The sequence below is a fragment of the Rousettus aegyptiacus genome, unplaced genomic scaffold (assembly GCF_014176215.1).
Source record: "Rousettus aegyptiacus isolate mRouAeg1 unplaced genomic scaffold, mRouAeg1.p scaffold_m13_p_15, whole genome shotgun sequence".
Lineage (NCBI taxonomy): Eukaryota > Metazoa > Chordata > Mammalia > Chiroptera > Pteropodidae > Rousettus > Rousettus aegyptiacus.
Genome location: NW_023416290.1, coordinates 23,322,212 through 23,345,604, shown reverse-complemented (window position 1 = coordinate 23,345,604; position 23,393 = coordinate 23,322,212). Strand labels below are relative to the sequence as shown.

The window sequence follows — 23,393 nt, the reverse complement described above, 5'->3', positions numbered from 1 at the left end:
CGATTTTGTTCAGTATTTTGATCATAAATGGATGTTGTATCTTGCCAAATGCTTTTTCTGCATCTATTTATATGATCATACGATTCTTATTTTTTAACTTGTTTATGTGGTGTATCACATTAATCGATTTGCACATGTTGAAACATCGTTGTGCCTCTGGGATGAAGCCTACTTGATCATGGTGTATACTCTTTTCAATATGTTACTGTATTCAGTACACTAGTATCTATTTAGGATTTTTGCATCTGTATTCATGACAGATATTTTTGTGTTATCTTTACCAGGTTTTGATATCAGAATAATATTGGCCTCATAAAATATGCTGGGAAGTATTGCCTCCTCTTTGAATTTTTGGAAGAGTTTGAGGAGAATAGGCATTAAATCTTTGAATGTTTGGTAGAATTTAGTGGTGAAACTATCTGGTCTTGGACTTTTACTTTTGATGGATTTTTGATGATTGTTTTAATTTCCATGCTGCTGATTGGTCTATTTAGATTTTCTAGATCTTCTTGATTAAGTCTAGAAAGGATGTATTTTCCTAAGTACTTGTCCATTTCTTCTAGGTTATTAAATTTAATGTTAAATACATTTTCAAGGATCATATTCTTGTATGATCCTTTGTATTTTTGCAATGTCAGTTGTAATTTCCCCTCTTTCATTCCTGATTTTGTCTTTTGTGTCCTTTCTCTTTTTTCTTTAGTGAGTTTATCAACTTTATTCACCTTCGCAAAGAACCAGCTCTTTGTTGCATTTATTTTTCCTGTTTTTTGTTGTTGTTGTTGTTGTTGTTGTTGTTTTCAATTTCATTTATTTCTGCTCTAATGCTGATTATTTTTTTCCTTCTGCTGACTTTAGGCCTCATTCGTTTTTCCCTTTCTAGTTTTTTAAGATGAAACATTAGGTTGTTCATTTGCGCTGTTTCTTATTTTTAGAGAAAGGGCTGTAATGATATGAACTTCCCTCTTATGACCGCTTTCGCTGTGTTCCAAAAGTTTTGATATGTTGTACTATCATTATCATTCATTTCTATGTATCTCTTGATCTCTCTTTTTATTTCTTCTCTGACCCTATTATTCTTCAGTAGCACGTTGTTTAATAGTCATATATTTGTGCTTCTTTCTGCTTTCTTTCTGCAGTTGACCTCTAGTTTCAAAGCATTATGATCAGAGAATATGGTTGGTATGATTTTTTTTGTTATTATTTATTATTATTTATGTCAATAGCACCTGGTCTTTCTAAGTGGTCTCTCATCCAAGTACTAACCAGGCCTGACCCTGCTTAGCTTCCGAGATCAGACATTAGGCTTGTCGAGAGTGGCATGGCTGTAGACCATGGACTATAGCCCCACTGTGGTGCGAACCCAGGACCTTCTACATGTAAAGCAGATGTGCTAACTCCTACACTATAGTACAACATCCTTGTTGGTATGATTTCAACCCTCTGATATTTGTCGAGTCTTTCTCTGTGTCCCACTATGTGGGTGATTTTTAAGAATGTTCCATGGGCACTAGAGAAGAATGTATAAGTGGTTGTTTTGGGATAGAAGGCTCTGTAAATATCAATTTTTATCCAGTTGGTCTAATGTGTCATTTAAGAATGTTATTTCCTTATTGATTTTCTGTTTGGATAATCTGTCCATATCTGACAGTGAAGTACGTAAGTTCCCTACTATGATAGTGTTTTGGTCTGCTTCTTCCTTTAGTTCTGTTAGTAATTGCTTTACATATTTCAGAGCTGATTGGGACCATAGATATTAATAAGTGTAATGTCTTTTTGGTGCATGATTCTCTGTATCATTACGAAGTGTCTCTCGGTATCTTTCTTTACTTTTTTTAGTTTGAAGTCTATTTCGTCTGATATTAGTACCACTACTCCTGCTTTTCTCTGAATGCCATTTGCTTGTAATATCATTTTCCACCTTTCACTTTGAGTCCATATTTATCTTTGGAGCTGAGATGTGTCTCCTGAAGGCAGCATTTGGTTGGGTTTTGTTTTTTGATCCATTCTGCAACTCTGTGCCTTTTTTATTGGTGAGTTCAGTCCATTTACATTTAGAGTGATTATTGAATAATGAGCTCTTCTTATAGCCATTTTATCTTTTGCTTTCTGGTGGCTCAGTGTTTTCATTGCTTCCCTGTCCTCGTGCTTCTGTTTTCTTTATTTTGGTTGGCTTTTGTGGGTTTTCTCTCTGGCCCTTCTTGTTTTATGTTATATATAACAGTTCTGAATCTTTTGTGTATGATTGCCATTATATATATGTAAAGGATAGTTATATATACAGTCGTCTATTTTCTTCTGTGCATGCCTTATCTCTATTTCCCTTTGTGAAATTGGGTCTTTGAATCCCCTCTTTTTCAGTCATTATCTCAATTTGTCCCTATATATGTTGAACATTTATTACTATCTTGCTATAGCAATTCTCTTATTATTTAAGCTTATAATGCCCTGTTCTTAGTAAGGGTTGCTGACATACACAAGTGAGTCACTGTTGGAGTTACCTATTGTTTCATATTTTTGTCACTTTTAATACATGTGTATTTATTTTAAGCATGTCTAATGAGATGTTATAATGGGAGAAATAGTCTATCACAAGATTTTAAAATGTAACTGGAGGTGGAAATCCAAATACTGGTTAAGTAAACAGAAAACTCAATTTTATATCTAAAGACATTTACAGAACATTTCATTATAAATTTTATATGCTGTTTAAGTCCTATCAATTTCCTTGTTTGTGAAATTTTATAACATGGCCTTGAAATAAGTAAGGGAAAGCAATTTCAGGCTATTTTAGTAAATAGGGTTTGTTTTGCAAAACTATCAGCTAAGTTGTAGTCATGGGTTATGTGTTTTCTTTTGATTCTTCAAGTAATTTTACTAAACACCTATTATGTACCATGTACTACATCAGTGCTGTGGATCTGCATTGAATCCGAGAATAGCAAATTGTAGGTTCAGCAGGAGGTTGACAGTCTCGGAAATGTCACTTATATAGAGGTTATATCTTGCAGAAGGGATGACCCTTTTTATTGTAAAGAAATAAAATTTATTAATCCCATTGTCTTGTGACAGTGACTCACAAGTGACTCTGTTTCTATTTGCTCAATACTCACTTTACTCCTAATTATGGTTTTTTTTTTTCATTTTGTTTTAGGTGAACTGACCCCTTTCAATATTTCCTGTGGTGCAGGCCTCGTAGTAGAGAATTCCCTCAAGATTTGTGTGTTTGGAAAAGTCTTAATTTCCCCTTTATATCTAAAAGAAAGCTTAACTGGATACATTATTCTAGGCTGGTAGTTATTTTCATTTAATAGTTTAAATATTTGATTCTTTTCTGGCTTATAAGGTTTGTGCGGAGATGTCCGATGACAATCTAATGGATTTACCTTTATAAGTTACCATTTTCTTCTCCCTGGCTGCCTTGAGAATTCTGTCTTTGTTGTTGATTTTTGATAATTTTTATACAATGTGTCTCGATGAAGGCCTTTTTTGGAGTGAGATATTTGGGTATTCTGTTGACTTTTTGAATTCCACGCTCCAGCTCATTCCTTACATTTGGGAAATTCTCATCCACTATTTGTCTAAAAATACTTTCTACTCCCTGCTCCTTTTCCTTGACTTGCGTGATGTCCATTACTCTTATGTTTCCTCTTCTGATGGTATCAGCTAGTTCTTGAATTTCTCTTTCATTAATTTTTATTCTTCGGTTTCTGTCTCTTCCTTCTAATTTATTTCTAGATTTCTGTCTTTGATATCACTGATCCTGTCCTTCATTTGGTCAACTCTATTTTCCAAGCTTGCAGTGTGTTCTTCATCTCCAGAAGTTCTATTTGTTTTTTTTTTTTTTTTAAGGGGTTCAATCTCCTTGCTCTGCTCATCTAGTTGTTTTTCAATTCCTGAAATTGTTGATTTGAGTTGTTTTGGATCTTGATGAGTTTTTTTCAGAAGTACCATCTTGAATTCTCTGCCATTTAAGTCACATATTTCTATATCTGTGAGCTCATTTTCCAGAGATTTTTCTCTTTCTTTCTGAGATGCCTTGTCACTTTGGTTGTTCATGGTGTTTAATGGACTATTTCTCGGCATGGGCATTAATGGAAATGTATTCTGTTGTTTTTCCAGAAAGAAGATTTATTATATAAAGGTCTCTCTTTAGCCTGTTGCAAAGAAGGTGCTTTTCTTTTGGTTTACAGTAGGTGGTGTCTAAGCCTCTTGGATCCCTGCTTTATATAAAGTCTTACTAATGCTTTTAAATTTTCTTGTAGATATTTAATCACAGTCGCTACCCTCAGTTTCAGTCCCTGTCCGTGTCAGAGACAATCTTGACAGCGTTTGCTCAGATTCCCCTGGGGCTCTGCGGTGATTGGTCTCAGAGGCCATGGCAGGAAAGGCCTTCTGGGTTGGGAGTTGGAGCTGCAGCTCAGACTTGGTTTTGCAACCACGGCCGGCAAAAACCAGCTGTTGTTTCTCTGTGGTCCTGTCCTACTTTTCCGCTTTCTGCCCTGATGACTGGGCCCTGCAGCCAGCCAGCCAGCCACGGGGAGCTCACAGCTATTCCAGGCAGGAATGTTCAGGGAACTTGGTGCATGAACTTGCTGCACCTTCACCCCTCCCCCTCCTCCTGCAAGGAGCTCCAGCAGCTGCGAGAGGCAGCTTCTTTATTTCTCCCTATCCACCGCCCAATACCCAGGGTTCTGAGCTATGGTAGCTCTTATACACAGATCCTACACTCAGACATGCTGGCATGAGTTTTGGGCATTTTTTGTTGAGTTTTAGATATTCGGCTTATTGTTTAAGTATAGAGACCTGGGGATGTCTCTCACTCCGCCATGTTTCCATAGATCCTGTATTTCTTAATTTTGTTAATTCTTGTTGGATATCTGATTTCCTATGAAGACTGTGCTGCTCAGGGGGCATTGGTCCTACCCGTGGCTCTTCCAGAGTCCTCCTCCCCCTTTCCCACAGAAGCTTCTTTCTCAACCCTCACTAGCTGTGCAGTGCTGGCTTCCTGGGGGCAGCCATTTTGGCTTTTAGCATGGCATCTAACCTTATTTATTTTTAATCAATTTTATCTGCCACAAATTTAGAAAGGTGAATTTATCTCCTATAGCTGATATAGTCTGTCTTTCTCTGTATTCCCTGTAGCTGTCACTTTATAATGTCGATACTATGTTATTCTCACAAAATCATAACTGTTAGATCTGCATTGTGGATTACAAAACTTATCATTGTAAAGTACTCTTCTTTATATCAGATATTTACTTGTTTATTTATAATCCTGAATTCAATCACTTACCTTACTAAGGTTATGATACATGTGGGTTCTTTTTTGTCATTTTTATTGTCCGGAATGTTTTTTGTATACTTTTTGTTTGTTTTATGGCTATTTCTTATCTACAACTTAAAGTTAGATATCATTTTAAATTTCAATTTTTATTTTTTTATTTTAGTATATAAATTTACCTTATTTATATTAATTTATATATAAGTGTGTTTGATTTATGTGTTTGCTAATATGTTCTTCTGTGACTTCTATTTTTATAGTTTTTAAAATATATTTTGCATACATTTGGCTTTCTGGATTTTCTCCTTTAAAATGTTGCTATGTATTACTACTTACCCTACTGGCTACCTAAGGTGATCACTACTTTAAAAATATTTTTACACCTTTTTATATGATATCTGTTTGTTTCATATTGTGTAAAATGATGGAATTAATATAAACCTTTCTTAGCCAAAACCCTTGGAGCCACATGTCCAGAATTAAATTTTTACAATTTTAGGAAGATAACATAGTGTCGATACCATGTATTTATTACATATCAATATACAGAATTAGGCACATTAATATTGCTATAGTAAATATATGATTATTCACACAGCCTCACATTCAGATCAAGTTTTGAACTGAATGATAATTTAAATAATTACAGTCTTCAGAAATGTTAGGATATAAGAATTTCAGAAAAAAAGATTGTAAGCTTCTGTACAATGTTTTTATTATTTTCTCCACCAACATACTTAACTGCTTACATTATTTTTTATCTTTATGACTTTAATATATGTACAATTTATCATATAGCTTAGCAGCTTTTAATTATATCTCTGTAAACCAGCTATTTTTTAAAAAATGAAAAAAAAACAAAGATGTACAGAAACTTCTACCTTCTTTCCCCTCTAATTTTAGAAATTTTCTGTCATTTTTACATCATCAATGTTAACAATTTTTACATTTTTCTGTAATCAAAATTCCCATAATTATTTCTTACTTCAGTCAAATAATTATGTATGCTGGAACTCAATGCTGGAATTTTGCTATAGTAATTTAATTCACTAATTGGTTGGCTGATGTTCATTCTCTAATAGCTTTCTAAAGAAAAATTTATATGAATAATGCTCCCTGGGCACTCATATTTTAGGTATTTGTTTTATTTTGTTTTGTTTCAATTTTGACATTGCCTTTGTACTATTGTTTAACTACATATGGAATTCTTGAACCATTATGTCTTTCCCAGAGAACTTTGTAAACCTTGCTCTAAAGTATTCTAACCTTGAAGAATGTAGGTATAGCTGACTCCTGCCTTTTGATAAGAAGTATAATATCTTATATAGCTATCCAAATTATTATTTTTTAAGCGAATTCATGAGTTTATATTTTAGTGTTCCTTGTTTAGTGTCATTTTTCTTTCCTACACATATAGTGTTTCTTTTAAATATAAAAATTCAAATAATTCTTTATATCTGGAAATTTTTCTGTAATAGTAGATATAATATTTTGTTTTTCTGTTTTACTATTCTAGTTCTTTCCTTGGACACATTCATTGTATATCTGAGTTTCATTTTTCCTTATATTTTCACATTTTTCATAATAAATTTTTTAAATCTACTCTTTTAAACTGTACAATACAGTGGATTTTAGTATATTTGAAAAGTTGTGTAACCATCACCACTATATAATTCCAATTTTATCACCCCAAAAAGAAACTTCATATATATTAGCACTCACCTTTCCTTACCCCTTTCTCACTAGACTCTGGCAATTTCAAATTTACCTTCTGCTTCTATGGATTTGTTTATTTTGGATATTTCATATGAATAAAATCATACAATATATAAATTTTTGTGTCTAGTTTCTTTTACTTATCATGATGGTTTAAAAAATTCATTCATTCTGTTAAATGTATACTTTTTTCTTTTTTATATCCAAATATTATTTTATTCATAAATATATCACGATTTGTTTATTCTTTTATCAGTCGATGCACATTTGGGTTGTTTCCACTTTTCGGCTAATATGAACAACACAATTATGATCATACATGTACAAATTTTGTGTGAATGTGCTTTTATTTCTCTTGATTATATACCTAAGAATAGAATTGCTGGGTCATATAGTAACAATATGTTTAACTTTTTAAGAAAATGAGAAACTGTTTTCTAAAGTACTGCATCATTTTATATTCCATTAGAAATTTATGCGAGTTTCAATTTTTTCACATCTGACATTTGTTATTGTTTATTTTTTTTTTAGTCAAATTAGTGGATGTGAAGTGGTACCTCACTTAAGTTTTGATTTGCATTTCCCTAAATATTAATGATGTTGAGCATTTTTTCACATGTTTATTTGCCATTTTTATATCTTTTTGTTGAGAAATGTTCAAATGTTTTATACCTTTTTAAATTGGCTTATTTATTTTTTTTGTTTTTGAGTTATGTGTTCTTTATATATTTTGGCTATTAGGCCCTTATTAAGTATATAATTTACAAATATATTCTCTCATTCTGTGAGTTGTTTTTTTACTTTATTGATAATATCCTTTGAAGCACACAAGTTTTTATTGTAGTAAAGACCAATTTATATTTAATAAAATTTTTTGAGTTTGTGGTTATGGTGTCATATCTAAGAAATCATTGCTTAATGAATGTTTATACTTGTGCTTCTTCTAAGAGCTCAGTATCTTCTCAGGTTATTTACTGGGAAGATGCATATGACCTTATAGATTCCCAGGAATATATCGAAATTTTCCAGTCATCTTTGGATGTCTTTCCCCAGCTTTTTCTTTGAAGCTTTTTGGTTACTCTAGTTTTTCCCTAACTATTAAATCACTGCCTATGGAGGCTGCAATATTAAACAATTGTTTCTGACTTTTTCTTTCTTTCTTTCTTTTTTTTTTTTTTTTGTCAAATACCTTCAAAGTAAAGCTGTTCACACTAGGTGACTAGGTGAACTCCTACAGGACAAGCTCTGAATTAGATCAAATAATAACACCCTTGTGAGTAGTGTCCTATACATAATCATCAGACAATTCAAATAATTACAAGTCTTTAGAAGCTGAGCTTGAAGGAGCTCATACTGTATCCTCTCTAGTCACTGCAAAATGGCTGGTTTTTGTTATAATGGCAGTCTGATTGTTTTCATGACAACTATGGAACTAGAAGGAGAAATGAAAATAGAAGTTTAACTGCCACAACGCTTATTGTTTTTACCAATAGTCAGTGTTTTTTTTATTTTTAATAAGTATTCTTGATTGTTAAAAACATTAATTTTCAAAGTTCTGAAAAAGTTTATTCTGATAATTCTGAAATCATTAATCTGTCATTTTCACTGACATTGCTTTCCTGGTTTGTTTAATGTATTTATTTTCATTTTGTTTGCTTGCTTCTCTCTTTACACTCTTCTTGCTGTTTTTATGATTTTTACTCTGTTTTAAATTGTAACTAATTTGGTCTTGATTGCCATCATGATTTTACTTTTTTTACTTGTGCTGATTTTGTTTTGTTTTTGTTAAATCTCTGTAGTGCCCTCAGCTGTTTCATTTGTGCCTTTTAATTATGTTTTATAAAAGCTATACTTTATTATTTTTCTTGCTTTTCGTATTTATGTGAATATATTTAGTCAAAATTTTCTCCTGCTCTTTGGTAACATTTTAGTTTTTGTTGTGTATGCTCAGCCTATAATTTGTCTATCAATACTCCTTTGTTTCTTATAAAATATTTAACATAGTCTGTATTTTCCTTTTTCTATTTTTAATCATTTTTAAATAAATTATTTCTAAAAATATTTTTTTGGAAGAGCTTGTATGTAGAATGAGTCAGAGTTATGTGTTCTAGACAAACAATAATTTTTAATTCATCGGGTCCAGTGTATGTGTATATGTTCTTAAAGCCATATTCTCCCAATTATACAGCATTCTTTGCAACACAAAGTATTTCTCCTGTACCAGTGTTTTATAGATGTATTGCTCTTTCAAAAGATGACTTTTCTTTGTGAATTTTCATTTGTCTATTTTCTCTGCTTTTTAAAATTCCAAATTAAATAGAAATCAGGAAATTGTTCCTCACCAGCCTCATACTTGTCATTATTATAATGTGTTGATGGTTTTGAAACTTAAACTGCACCACTTCCTATGAATAAGGTGATATTTTGACTTTTTCTGAAAGCCATCATCATGAGTATTTTCTCTGAATGTCTCCATGCACTTCTATTTCATCTTCACTATTTTTAATATTTTTATCTTTTCTTTCCTTATATTCTGCGTTTCCTGTTTTAAAAATTTCTTAATTTTGGGAAGTAATGTAAAAGCATGACTTTAAGTTGCCATATTAAAACTGGCAAAGGCAGGAGGAACAAAGCAGATAAAGGTAAAGGGACTCAAATATATGGTGACAGAAGATTTGATTTTGGGTGGTAAACATGCAATGTAATTAATATATGGATGATGTATTATTGAACATCTGAAAATTATATGATTTTATTAACCAATGTCACTCCAATAATTTTTTAAATGGGTACTTCTAGTTTTAGCTTCTGTTAATTTTATATACAGCAATAGAAAGAATAATAACTTTTAGCATTTTCAATAAACATATGCAATACCATCACAGTAGAATGAGTGCTTTGAATTTTATTAATTACAAAATTAATTAATTTAAACTACTTGCATAAAATATTGTGCTAAGTCCTTTGAGACCTGTTACAATTATTTATTTTCTATTTTTTTATTTTAAAAATTTATTTATTTTAAGTAGTTTCAAATATACAGGACATTGATTAGACATCTATATAGTTTGTAAAACCATCCCCACAATTGCTTCCTCCTTCCCCTGACCCTCCACCTAGCCAACATAATAATGCTAACTGCATTTCCTAGGGCATGCCCCCAATCCATCAGTTACTAATTTGTACTTCTTTAACTCTTCACCCCATTCTCCCAGCCCCCCAACCACCCTCCCCTCTGTCCATTACCAAATTGTCCACTATATTTTTGAGTCTATTTTTGATTAGTTTGTTCTTTTTATTTCTTAGATTCTGCATATAAGTGAAATCATACAGTGTTTATCTTTCTCTATCTGACTTATATACCTCTAGGTCCATCAAAGTAATATCTTTTTACATTCCCTTCCTTTTAGTTTTTGTGTGTCTTTTAATCTGAAGTGAGTCTTTTATAGGCAGCATATGTAACAGTCTTGTTTTTTTTTATCCTTTCAGCCACTCTATCTTTTAGTTGGATTCTTTTCCATTTAAGATATTTGATAAATGTAGTTGTTATCTTTCTTTATTTTTGTTTTTATACTTTTTTTTATTATTCTTAAAGAAATCCTTCCAACATTTTCTCTAATACTGGCTTGGTGCTGATAAATTTCTTTAGCTTATTTCTGTCTGGGAAACTCTTTATCTGTCCTTCAACTCTAAATGATAGTTATGCTGGATAAAGTATTCTTGGTTGTAGATCTTGGGTCTTCATCCTATTGAATATTTTTTTGCCAATCCCTTCTGTTCTGTATAATTTCTTTTGAGAAATAAGCTGCCAGTCTTATAGGTGTTCCCTTATAAGTAATTATTTGTTTTTCTCTTGCTGCTTTTAATATTCTTTCTTTGTATTTAACCTTTAGCATTTTAATTATGATATGTCTTGATGTGGGCTTCTTTGGGTTTCTCTTTCTTGGAACACTCTGAGCTTCCTGGGGGTTTATGTCCATTTCCTTCACCAGGTTAGGGAAGTTTTCCATCATTATTTCTTCAAACAGTTGTTCAACATCTTGATTTTCTTCAGTTATGCCGACCAGACAAATATTTGACTCTTAATAGTGTCCCATAAGCTCCTTGCCATTCCGATTGCATGTTCTTGGTTTTCCCATCCTCTAGATAGGGAATTTGATCCTTTTCTTTATTCACTTTGTTCATTTCTTTGTTTATTCTACTTAATATACTTCTCATCTCAGATAATGTGTTCTTCATTTCAGACTGGTTCCCTTTTAAAATTTCTATTTCCATTTTTATGTTTTCTTCGAAGTTTTCACTGAACTTATTTACACTTCCCAAAAGTTCATTGAGCATCTTTATAGCCAGTGTTTTGAACTCTGCATCTGTTAGATTACTTGACTCCATTATATCTGGATCTCTGTTCTGTTCTCTCATATGGTTTCTGCTTCTTTGTCTTCCCATCTTGCCTGCCTTTCCATGTCTGTTTCTACATACTAAGCAAAGCTCCTAGGTCTCCTGGTCTTAGTGTGGATTTGTGAAGTAGGTGTCCAGTGACACAGTCCTGAGAGGGGTTCAGCTGCAGACTAAGTTTAGCCCCAGCCTGTGCCCCTCTGGGGCCAACTGTTAAGATTCAGCAAGCAATCCACAGATGTTGTGATTATAGTTGCCTCAAAAGGCCACACTAGAAACCAAGGCCAGCTCCAATGTGAGTCTAGATGCTGCTCAGCTGAGGATATACCTGGATATAGCTTGGGCAGGGCTGCAAGTTAGAGGAGGCGGGTTTCAGGGAATCCTCTGTTATCCAGTTTGATGATGTCTGAGCTATGGCAGCGCTGTGTCTGGATCACTGGAAAAGGGGAGGGCTCAATAAGGAACAATGGATACTGCCAGCACTTCTGTGCATAGTGAGTCTTGCCTCAGCCCTCACTCAGATAATGTCTCTCTATAAGTCCCTGGTGTCCCCTGCGAGCGACCGAATCGGCGCTGGTGCTCAGAGCAAGCAGATCTGTCACTGCAAAAATCTGCTAGATCTCTTTAAGAGGCATCTGCTACTGCCACAGCCACCGTGTCACTCAGCTGCTTGGGACCAGGCACCCCCATGTCCTCACCTCATTCTACCTTCTGCCATTGCAGGGTGATTTCTTGGATGTCTCCCTAGTTGTGTTGCTTGTTCATCTAGATCCCAGGCAATATTTCCTTGTTGCTGCTCCTTGTTTTCATCACAACTTTGATTTGGTCAAAAGGGGGATGAATGGAGCCTCTATCATCTACACCACATTTTTTTTCCTCTCAAGACTTGTTATAACTATTTATATAATATATTTTCTGGGCTGCAGTTTAAGACAATAATTAAACATTAAGTGGTTTACATGAAGATAAAATATATAAACCTAACCCTATAATTTTACTTTGTAGCTATAAACTTAGAATGTATGGGTTGAAATCTCACCTTTACGTTACACTATCTGTGTAACTTGGAGCTATTAACTGAAATCTAAATCTCATTTTTCTAAAATTCAGGATAGAAATAAATAAAAACACAACCAATAACTATCATTCGGGTTTATTTTAATGATTTTCAAAAGCTTCCAACACAGTGGCTGGCATATAATAAAAAAGATACTAACTGCTGTATAGTTAGCTATTTTAATATACGTAAAATATACATAATAAATATATGTTCTAACCCAGTGAATTAAGTAGCTAAAGAAGTCTTTAGCTATGGGGGTTCTAGCCATAAAGTAATCTGAATATCTGAAGGATAGCAATTGTGCTTTATTATTTGCAGAGGTAGTTCCATATATTCTTTGATCTTCCTAGCAACTAAACGAGGCATATAAATCTAATTGGAAACCAGTAGGAATAAAAACATGTTTCCCCATTCTTTATATAAAACCTCATGTGGTAATGAGTTTTCACTAACATTGTCATGAAACTAGTGTCAGCGTGGTAAAGTGAAGGGCATTCTGTTTTTGGAGGCAACCATACCCAAATACAGCTTTATCAATTACTAGCTATACAATCTATAGCAATTCTGAATTCCATGTATTATATTACAATGGTAACAAATGTGAACCTAAAAAAGAAAGGCAAAATGAGAGGCAACACGTGCTTATTGAGGATAAAAAAAATACAAATGAGGAAGCACAGATTCAGGCAAAAACCCAAATAGTGTCCCAATTACAGGGTGAAGGCAAAGTATTTTTGTTTTTGTTTTGTTTTTATTTGTTTGTTTTTCATGAAAAAAGAAAAAAAGATGATTACATGAATAGAAGAAAGGGATTTCTATTGGTGCTAACCAACTGAGTTACTCTTTAGCTAATTGGCTATTTACTAATTCTAAAAAAGAAAATGTTTATAATCATCAGTCTTTGTGGTCACAATGTCTGCTTTCTTGTTGGCTTTATAACTATTTGTTGGACAATGTTGGTTTAGGCCAGTCCAAAAGTTATTTTGCTTAGTTCAAACATTCTCAAATTTTGCCAACAAAAGAAATTCCAAACCTAAAGAAAAAAATTAAGAACTTAAGGGCAATGGTGGTTTTCCTGCCAGCCCTTGCCTTGAAGCCACACAACTCAGTCTCTCCTTGTATGTCTCTGGTACTCCTTTCCATCCCCTCGAGCTGAAGTCCCTCTGCTAAAGCCTAAAGTGAGTGCCTCGGAGTGACCGTGAAAGAGCATGAGCCCTTTAAGAGGATGCCTAGGTTTCAAGCCACCATTTGTCTCATTCAGAAGGACAGAATCCTCACTGAATTTCATAGCCAGATGTTGTAGGGAGCTGGAAGCCTTGTGTGGGGCTGGAACTCCTCCGTCTTCAGGGAGTAACCTCTGCAGGCAAAATATTCCTTCCAATTCTTGACCACTACATGTGGGTATGGGGCAAGCTCATTTCGCATCTCTGCCTCTCCTACCAGTCTTGTTGTGACTTTTTTTCAGCTAATCATTGAATGGTTCTCAGATTGATTGTTCTATAATTTAGTTGTAAATTTAATATCATCACAGGAGGAGGTAAGCACAGCATTTGCCTACTCCACCATCTTGACCAGAAACCCTTGTTTTTGTTTGTTTGTTTGTTTGTTTGTTTTATCATAGTGGAATTATTCTGCATGATACTATAATGGTGGATAAATTTGTAGCACGAAGAGTAAACTTTAATGTATTCAAATTTAAAAAGAAAACATTAAAGGATAGTGGGATCCTAAAATAAAATGCAGAATGTGATAAAAGGATTTATTAAAATTTATGAAACAATCTCATTAAAGGGAATGGAGGAAAGGATGCTGACTTAAGTTCATTGGTAAATGAGTAAAGTCTGTAAGATAAAAGGCATAAGAAACTGTACTTAATTACTGTACTCTAGTTGATAGACTTGTTTTTCATGGGATCTAGGTTAACAATTCTGAAACCACTATATATGTATGCTGGAGTTGAACAACTATTTAAATGGATGGAGAAGACAGGAGACAGGTTTCTCACTGTTGGAGTGGGAGGTTAGTAACAAGCAAAGTAGAAAGCTAGAATGATTCATGTGGTAATCCATTAGAGCCAAAGATATCAATATAAACCTATATATATCATAATATAAATACAGATGTATACATATAATAATATTCATACACACAAATATTTCCTTGTACTGTCAGTTTAAGGGAGCCTGAAAACAATTATGTGCCAGTAGCGCTAGCACACTTAGTACTCATATCTTGGTTTCTAACAGCATTCACCAATTTAAGGAACCATAGTTGGTGAAATGGCTGATTTCTAGACTGAGGCACAATATATACAAGATAAGCCTGGAGCATTTTGTGGTGATAGGAAGTAAGAAAGTATAGCACACAAATGTACTGACAAAACACACATATACATGCATAAAATAACAGTAGTATGTCAAAGAGGCATAGGAGTCAACTGAAAGAGCTCCTAGTGGCCAAAACTGAGAAAATTTGAACAAAAATAAGTAGCACAATATTGGATTATAATCCATAGAATAAAATAAATACTATTTTTTTTACTTGTGCACATGCATACATAGATACATTTATACAATTAATTAATTGATGGAAGAGAACATATTATCTCCAATGCAGAATTCCAAATAATATATGTAGATAACTCTGTTTTCAAAGAGATGGAGCATAACTTCCCCATTAATTGTTGGCTGCACATGGTTACTTGGTGCCAATGTGTACAATATAGGAGGGGTATTAAAAGTAACCTACAGTGCAGAAATCTGACAAACACCATCTTAGCCAGGTGATCAAGGTCAACATGGACAATAATAAGTCATTTTGTTAGTTTATTCTCTTGATGTGAGGTTTGAGAATGGCATTTTACCTCTTTGGCCTTCTTCCCAGAGACTCAGAGACCCAAACTGATCATGTGAAAAATAATTAGACAAATATCAATTATGAAACATTCTACAAAATATCTTACCTATACTCTTCAAGACTGTCAGATCATCAAAAAATGGAAAGATTGAGAAAGTAAAGAATCTACAGGGAAAACTTTAAAAAAATGTTAACTAAATATAATGTGATATTCTGAATAAAATCCTAGAATGGAAAAGATTAGGGGAAATTTAAGAAATCTGAATAAAATATGGATAGTTAAAAATACTGTACTAATGTTAGTTCATTTGTGACAAATGAATAATAATAATATGCTAAAAGAGAAAATTGCATGAGCTATAATGGAGATTTTTCAGACTTTGGGTAAATCTAAAAATGTTTTAAAATATTACATTTATTAACACAAAATAAATTTCAGTAAATAGAGATTAACATCTTAAAATTTGATAGATAATATAAGATTGCTTTCATTTTAAAATGATTAATAAGCCCATGTTTCTTAGTAAAAATTATTTTACATGTTAAAAATATTTATGGGAATAATTGATATGAATTGAATGTTTAGGTAACTGTTTTAAGATTTACTTTGGAATAATTTTTTTCTTTTATTTATCATTTGTTTATATACTATTCTAATAAAATTTAAAGGTTATATTTTTCAACGTTTCCAAAAAAATACTAAAGAATTTTCTTTCATATTTTATAAATGTAAAACATGTTTTTTTGCCTTTGTTGCAGAAAAATGATACAAGAGAGAAAATTACCCACAGATTTAAGACTCTGTTCTGATATCAGCTCTGTATTTCTTGTGTTAAAATAAATTAATGCAAACATACAAATTAAATGTATATATATATATTAATCATTTCTAAAGTGTCACTAAAACTATTATTAAAAAACAAAGTACAAATTATATAGTAAAAGATAAGGTTAAATGGAATCATTTTAAATGATCTATTACAACCAAAGAAGGCAGAAAAGGATAAGAAAAAGGGATGGGAAAAACAAGCCCAACTGCAATGAATAGAAAACAGTTACAAAGATGTTAGGTGTTAATCCAACTATGCTAATATTACTCTAAATGCGAAAGGTTTAAAAATACCAATTAAAAGACAAAGAATATTAGAGTAGATAAATAAGATCCAACTGTATGCTACCTATTAAAATAAAGAACTAAGAGAATATAAAGAGTGTCTCAAAGAAGAAAATGGTCCAAAAGACAAAAATCCAAGATGGTAAAGAAAAAAAAAAAATGACCGAAAAAATCTCTTAGATTTAACTATTAAGAAAGCACTGATGATCTCTTTATAATATCATTTGCAGAATTTTAAAGGGAGAAGTTGAATCGTACTAGATTCAGGAAGATAAAATTACTAAGTGAAACCAGTGAGAATATTATTCTTTGAAATTCTGTGAATAAATAATAAGAATCTGATAGCAACTTGAAGAAGATTCCTAGTGAAATGTTTTGTTACTGTTATTTCAAATTTTCTAGTATAGGAAATAATGCATACCTATAATCTGTGGAAAAGAAATTAATATTATATACTTTTCAAAATACAGAAATTATAATAACAGATAAAATAAGAAGGATTCTGAGAAGATATGGGTAAGTCAATTTTCTTATTGACATGTTCAATTTTCTTAACAAAATATGATGTATAGAGAAAAGAACTGGAATATAGATAGCATAATGGGTGGTTATAGAAGAATGGTAAAGGTGTGAAACATCTATTATAGGCATTTGAGGAAGAAAGTGACAAGGGAGATTCAAAAAGTATTGTTTATTGTGCTGAGGATCTAGCTGGTATCAGAGACCATGAATTTATAGAGAAACAGCATCTCTAGTATAGTATAAGAGAAAACCAGAAATTAGGTAATAAAACTTAAAGTTTTATGGGCTGATTTAAAAATCAGATTTAAAGAACTAAGTACAGTTGACCCTTGAACAACGCAAGGGTTAGGGGTTAGTTAAAATTCTGTGTATAACTTAAATTGGCTCTCCATATATGTGAATTCCCAACTGCAGATTAAAATAAAGTATTTTAGCATAACTGGCAAGAAAATGACTAAAATGAGGTATCATTATGGAAATACTGCTTGGACATATAGCGTAAATGTGAATGATAGAAATTCTACAACAATTAAATATTTCAGTTTTGATGGAAAAATAGGTGCAGTAAGAATAACAGAGTGTAAGATGTTGACAAATTAAGTTGAACAGAATTTAGTAATTAGAGTTTCACATTTCTGAGATGGTAGAATTTTAGGCGATAATATGAGTTTGACAATGGATTTTTTTTTACTAGAATGAATGATGGTTTATTTTATTTCTGAAGAATAAGAAGCTTTGAAGTTACAGTATAGGCTTAATATAATGAAATAGAATACAAACTTTGAAGTAATTGTCAAATCCGTTAGTGATTATGAGAGCCTAGGGGATTAATAAATGATAATAACTAGGGTAACAGAAGGACATTAACTGGATTTTGTAAGACTGGAAGAAAGAGGCTCTCTGGCATTTTAGTAGAGACTGATTGTTTGAATGTAGCCATGGGAGTAAACAATAAGTGAAGTATTTTTATTGAGAAGCTTTGCCTTAAAAGTAGAGGTGGGGACTTGCTGATGTTAAAGCAAAGAGTTAAAGTGTTTGTGTTCAATCAACAGGCTTTGAGTTAGGGAATATTTATGTGCCATAAATAAAGAATTACAAAGTCTACAGTGGAGTGGTTGAGAATGGTTACAATGGGAGGAAGAATCAAAATAAAGGCAACACACCTATAAGATAATGGAGACTGTGAAAATGGAGGAGCTAATGGTGGAGGTGACCTAAGATTATAGTCATGCTGGAGAAGACTGGAGGGAGTTTATGCCCCTAAAGTCCTGAGTAGTAACAGGTAAAATCTTAGATGCCTCCGGAAGATGGCTCCTGTTAAATTTAGGGGGAAAAATTTCTTTTAACTTGCCTGTCATCAAGTAATCGAAGGTGGATTGGGTATTTACCTTATGCATAAAAATATAGCATATACCAGAAAGATTTTAAAAAACAAAATTAGGACAACACTCATTATTCTCACTGACCTTATACTCTAGAGCAGGGGTCCCCAAACCCCTGGCTAGGAATGGTACTGGTCTGTGGCCTGTTAGGAACTGGGTCCCATAGCAGGAGGTAAGCAGCAGGCCAGTGAGTGGAGCTTTATCTGTATTTGCAGCTGTTCTCCAGCACTAACATCACCTCCTCAGCTTCACCTCAGATCATCAGGCATTAGATTCTCATAGGAGCACTGGTCCTTGGTGCCAAAATGGTTAGGGACTGCTGCTCTAATATAAAAAAATATATACAAACCAATGTTATAGAAGAAAAAAATTTTTAAATAATAAAATGATGTAATAGAGTCACATGGGCACTAACAACATCTTTTGGAATAAAAGATTATGATGGCTGTTTAAAACCAGCCAGTTTTTAAGTAAGCTATATCCATTTAAAAGTAAGAGTGTAGATAGGGATCTTTTTGCAGGCTGGCTTTTTATTGGATATATTTTAGATACTCTAGCTAAAGTATAAGAGTTATTTCCTGAATTGATGCTCTAAATTGCAACATTATTTTCTTAACATATACAGTAGTCCTCCCGTTACCTTGGGAGATACATTTCAAAACACCCCAGCAGATGTTTAAAAACACAGATTATATCAAAACATTTATATACTATGTTTTTTCCTATACCTACATACCTATGATAAAGTTTATCTTATAAATTAAACAAAATAAGAGATTAACAATGATATTTTCAGACCATGGCTGACAGCAGGTAAATGAAAGTTTAGAAAGCAAAGGAGTAGATAAGGGGGAGTACTGTATTTTATATTCAAATAATAGCCACATTTGCAAGAATCGAGATATTTAAATGGCTTTAATTCAAACTATAGTATATAGATACATATTATGTTCTTTAAAAATAAACATGCATATTTTCCATCCTTGATAAATTGTAGAAATTCTCCTTTTGTAACCTTGCTGCTTTCTGATAAAAAGTCAAATTTTAAAATGTTTAAACTGTGTTCTTTGGCTATATTACTGTTATGATGGTTGTGGTGATCGATTGAGACTTGCTCATGTCATAACAATTTATTCTTCCAACCTTCAATTATTTTTAAATAATTAATGAGTGCATAAAGAGAAGCCTTACTAAAAAATGAAACGTGTCACTAGATGACATTTTATAAAATTTAAAGCAGATATTATAATCCTCTAAAATGATGTGTTCAGCTGAGTGTGAAAGATCACTGACATAGTAGGAATGTGGTGGTTTCCCCTGCCCTGGTGAGTGTTAGCTATATTACAGGAAGCATCACTGGTTCTCAATGGAAATTAAAGATCCAGGAGAAACTGCTTCATCATATACTGCATGAGCTTCTGCTCTGTGAAGCTGAACACTACATTCTGTAAACTGACTGCATTGAACAGCTGTGTCCTTATGCTATATATGACAACCTGGATTTATAGACCTATTTGCTATTACTCTGTCTTTAAATAAGTTTAAATTAAGAGACCTTCGTTTTATGGGTAAATTGTTAAATTTTTTAGACCAGAGCTGGTTTAAAAAATTTATATTAAGCCTAGTGGAATAGAAAATTTTATTATTTGATTCCATATTGCTGGGTAGCTTCAAAATTACAAAATTGTCAATTCGTTATTTGTATTTATTTAACATATACTGCAAAATACAAAGTGTTCTAATTTTTAATTTTCTTTGGAACATTGTAATTCAACCATATAATGGATATTTATTCAATATCTATGATGTGTCACATAACTTGAATTGCTAAGATAATAAGGTGTATAAATAAGTAGTATAATTGGATGTTACAGATACTGTGACTTAAATATATATTGCATATATTAATGCTACAAAAACAAGACCGGAGCAAACAGATTACTTTATAAAAACATATTTTAAGTCACCTTTATTGGAAAGAAAAAAGTAAAACTATATTTGAAGCTGCTATAATCCTGTACCTATAAAATCCTAGGGTAGACACACACACACACACACACAAGTCTATTAGAGCCAATAAACAAGTTCATCAAGGGTGTAGGATACTTAGTTTATAAAAATGAATTGTATGTTTGTACAACTTTAATGAGCAATCCAATATTAAGAAAAGAAAATGATTCAATTTATAATAGTGTCAACAATAAAAAAAATACTTGAGAGTATAAATTACAAAAGAATTGCAAAACTTTACACTGAAAACCATGAAATATTTTGTGTGAAGTGATGGAAGAAAAAGGGGAAAATAGAGAATGATAGAAGAATTAAAAGCATGTTTATTTTTGTACACATATTGATTGTTTATGACTGAAAGGAAGCTATTCATTCTTCAGTGATTTTAAGAGCAATTATTTAATCTAAACTATGGATACAACGTTCCTCTTTGACATAAACATGTAAATTAATTGAAGTTCAAATTTTAACGTTCTCAACCTTGATATATGTACTTGTGTTTATGAGAGTATTTTAATATTCTATTAATTTCCCATAATACTTGAAACTAAAATCAGACATGCTGATTATTGAATACATTAAAAACCTGAATTCAGATGTGACAAAAATGACTTTAAAAATAAGAAAGATTGTGGTCTTGACATTTTAAAATTTTTTGTAGTTGTTGCTTCAAAATCTGATTGATAATGACTAAAAGCAATTCAAAGTAGAGTAATTTAGAGCATATTAGAGCATTATTGTTTCAGAAAGGATTTCAAATGAAATGTTTCAAATACAGGAGTTATCTTAGTCTAAACAGATGTTAATATTTTATAATATTGAGCTCTCTGGTATATTTAATTTACTTTATATATTATTGGAAAAATAACATTTTATATGGTTTTAAATGAGCTTTCCAAAGCTGAGATCAATATTTAGTAATAAATAAAGACATATATACATACATAGTAAAAACTGTCTGGTATAAACTGGGAGCAATCATGTTTCTCAGAATAAACAGAGACAGGTGTGATGTGATGTCTTATTGTGGTTTTAATTTGCATATCTCTAATAGCTAGTGAAATTGAGTATCTTTTCATATGTCTGTTGGTCATTTGTATGTCTTCTTGATAGAAGTGTCTGTTTAGGTCCTCAGTCCATTTATTTATCGGATTTTTCTTATTGTTGACTTGTATGAGGTCTTTATATATTTTGGCTATTTGGCCCTTATCGGAAATGTTTGAAAATATGTTCTCCCATTCAATGTTTCCCTCTTTGCCTTTGTTGATGGTTTCTTTTGCTGTGCAGAAGCTTTTTAGTTTGATAAAGTCCTATTTATTTATTTTTGCTTTTATTTCCCTTGCTGGATAAAGTATTCTTGCTTGTAGATCCTGGGTTTTCATCACTTTAGATATTTTGTGCCAAGCCCTACTGTCTTGCATAGTTTCTTTTGAGAAATCAGCTGCCAGTCTTATAGGTGCTCCCTAGTAGATAAATAACTGCTTTTCTCTTGCTGCTTTTAATATTCTCTCTTTGTATTTAACCTTTGGCATTTAATTATAATGTGTCTTGGTGTAGGCCTCTTTGGATTCATCTTGTTTGGGACTCCCTGAGGTTCCTGGGGTTGTATGTCTATTTCCTTCAACAAGTTAGGGAAGTTTTCCATCATCATTTCTTCAAATAGATTTTCAACTTTTAGTTCTCCCTCTTCTCCTTCAGGAACCTCTATGACCCAGAAGCTCTTATATTTAATTTTGTCCCATAATCTCCTTAAGTTATTATCATATTTGTATCTTTTTTTTCTTGACATTCTGATTTGGTGTCCTTGGCTTCTCCATTTTTTACATCAGTTGTTCAATCCTCTTCTTCATCCACTCTGCTGATTCCCTCTAATATACTCTTCATCTCAAATAATATATTCTTCATTTCTAACTGGTTCTCTTTTATAATTTCCATTTGTATTTTTATATTTTTTATTTCTTTTTTAAAGTTCTCACTGAGTTCATCTACTCTTCCACTAAGTTCATGGAGCATTCTTATAACCAGTTTTTGCACTCTACATCTGTTAGATTATTCCACTCCATTTTCCCTGGAGCTCTGATCTGTTCTTTCCTATGAATTCTGCTTCTTTGTCTTCTCATTTTGGCTGTCTTTCTGTGTCTGCTTTTATGTACTAAGCAAAACTCCTAAGTCTCTCAGTCTTATTAGCATGGCTTCGTGTAGTAGGTATCCAGTGGCACAGTCCTGAGATGGGTTCAGCTGCAGGCCAAGTTTAACTCCAGCTTGTGCCCCTCTTGGGCTACCTGTTTAGATTCAGCAAGCAATCCACAGATGCTGTGCTTATAGTTGCCTCAAGAGGCCTTGCTAGAAATTGAGGTCAGCAAGAGGCATAGGACTCCTGAGGACACACCTGGTTGTGGCTTGGGTAGGGCCACAGATTGAAGGGGATGGAGTGTCAGGGAATCCTTTGTGCAGAATGACCTCTGTTATTCAGTTTGATGACGTTTCAGCTATGGCAGCACTGCATCTGCATACTGGAAGGAGGAAGGCTCAACGGAAGAACAATGGATATCACCAGCACTTGTGCCCAGGAGAGTCTTGCCTCCAGCTGTTCTCCAACAACTCAATGTCTTCCCGTATGTCCCTGGTGCCCCATGAGCAGCTGATCCAGTGCTGGTGCTCAGAAAAAGTGAACTGTCACCATGGAAATCTGCTCATGAACACGGCCCCTTTAAGAGGAATGCACGCAGCTGCTGGCTGCTGCTGCCGTAGCCTCTGTCCTACTCAACTGCGGGAGTAGGCAGCATCACATCTTCACCCCCTCCTACCTCCTACCATTACAAGGTGATTTCTTATTTCTCTCCCTAGTTGTAGGACTTTGTTAATCCAGAACCCAAGTGACTCTGCTTGCTGTTTGCTCTGTGTCTCCATCATAACCTTGATACAGTTGCAAGAGGAGATGAACAAAGCCTCTATCATCTAGGCCATTTTACCAGGTCAATATGTACTACTTTAGATTGTCTGTAGTAAATAGTCCTGAATGCAGGATTTGGTGGTATCTAGTGGTCGGCTAATAGC

The 23,393-nt window shown here is 33.0% G+C and overlaps 1 protein-coding gene across 1 annotated transcript in view; it reads left to right on the top strand.

Moving 5' to 3' along the window:
• Positions 1 to 22,973, top strand: part of PPDPFL (pancreatic progenitor cell differentiation and proliferation factor like) — a 44,794-nt gene extending 21,821 nt beyond the window's left edge. The window contains 1 exon segment of the mRNA XM_036232727.1: positions 22,826 to 22,973. Within this exon segment, the coding sequence (XP_036088620.1) occupies positions 22,826 to 22,973 (148 nt within the window).
• The last annotated feature ends 420 nt before the right edge of the window (positions 22,974 to 23,393 follow it).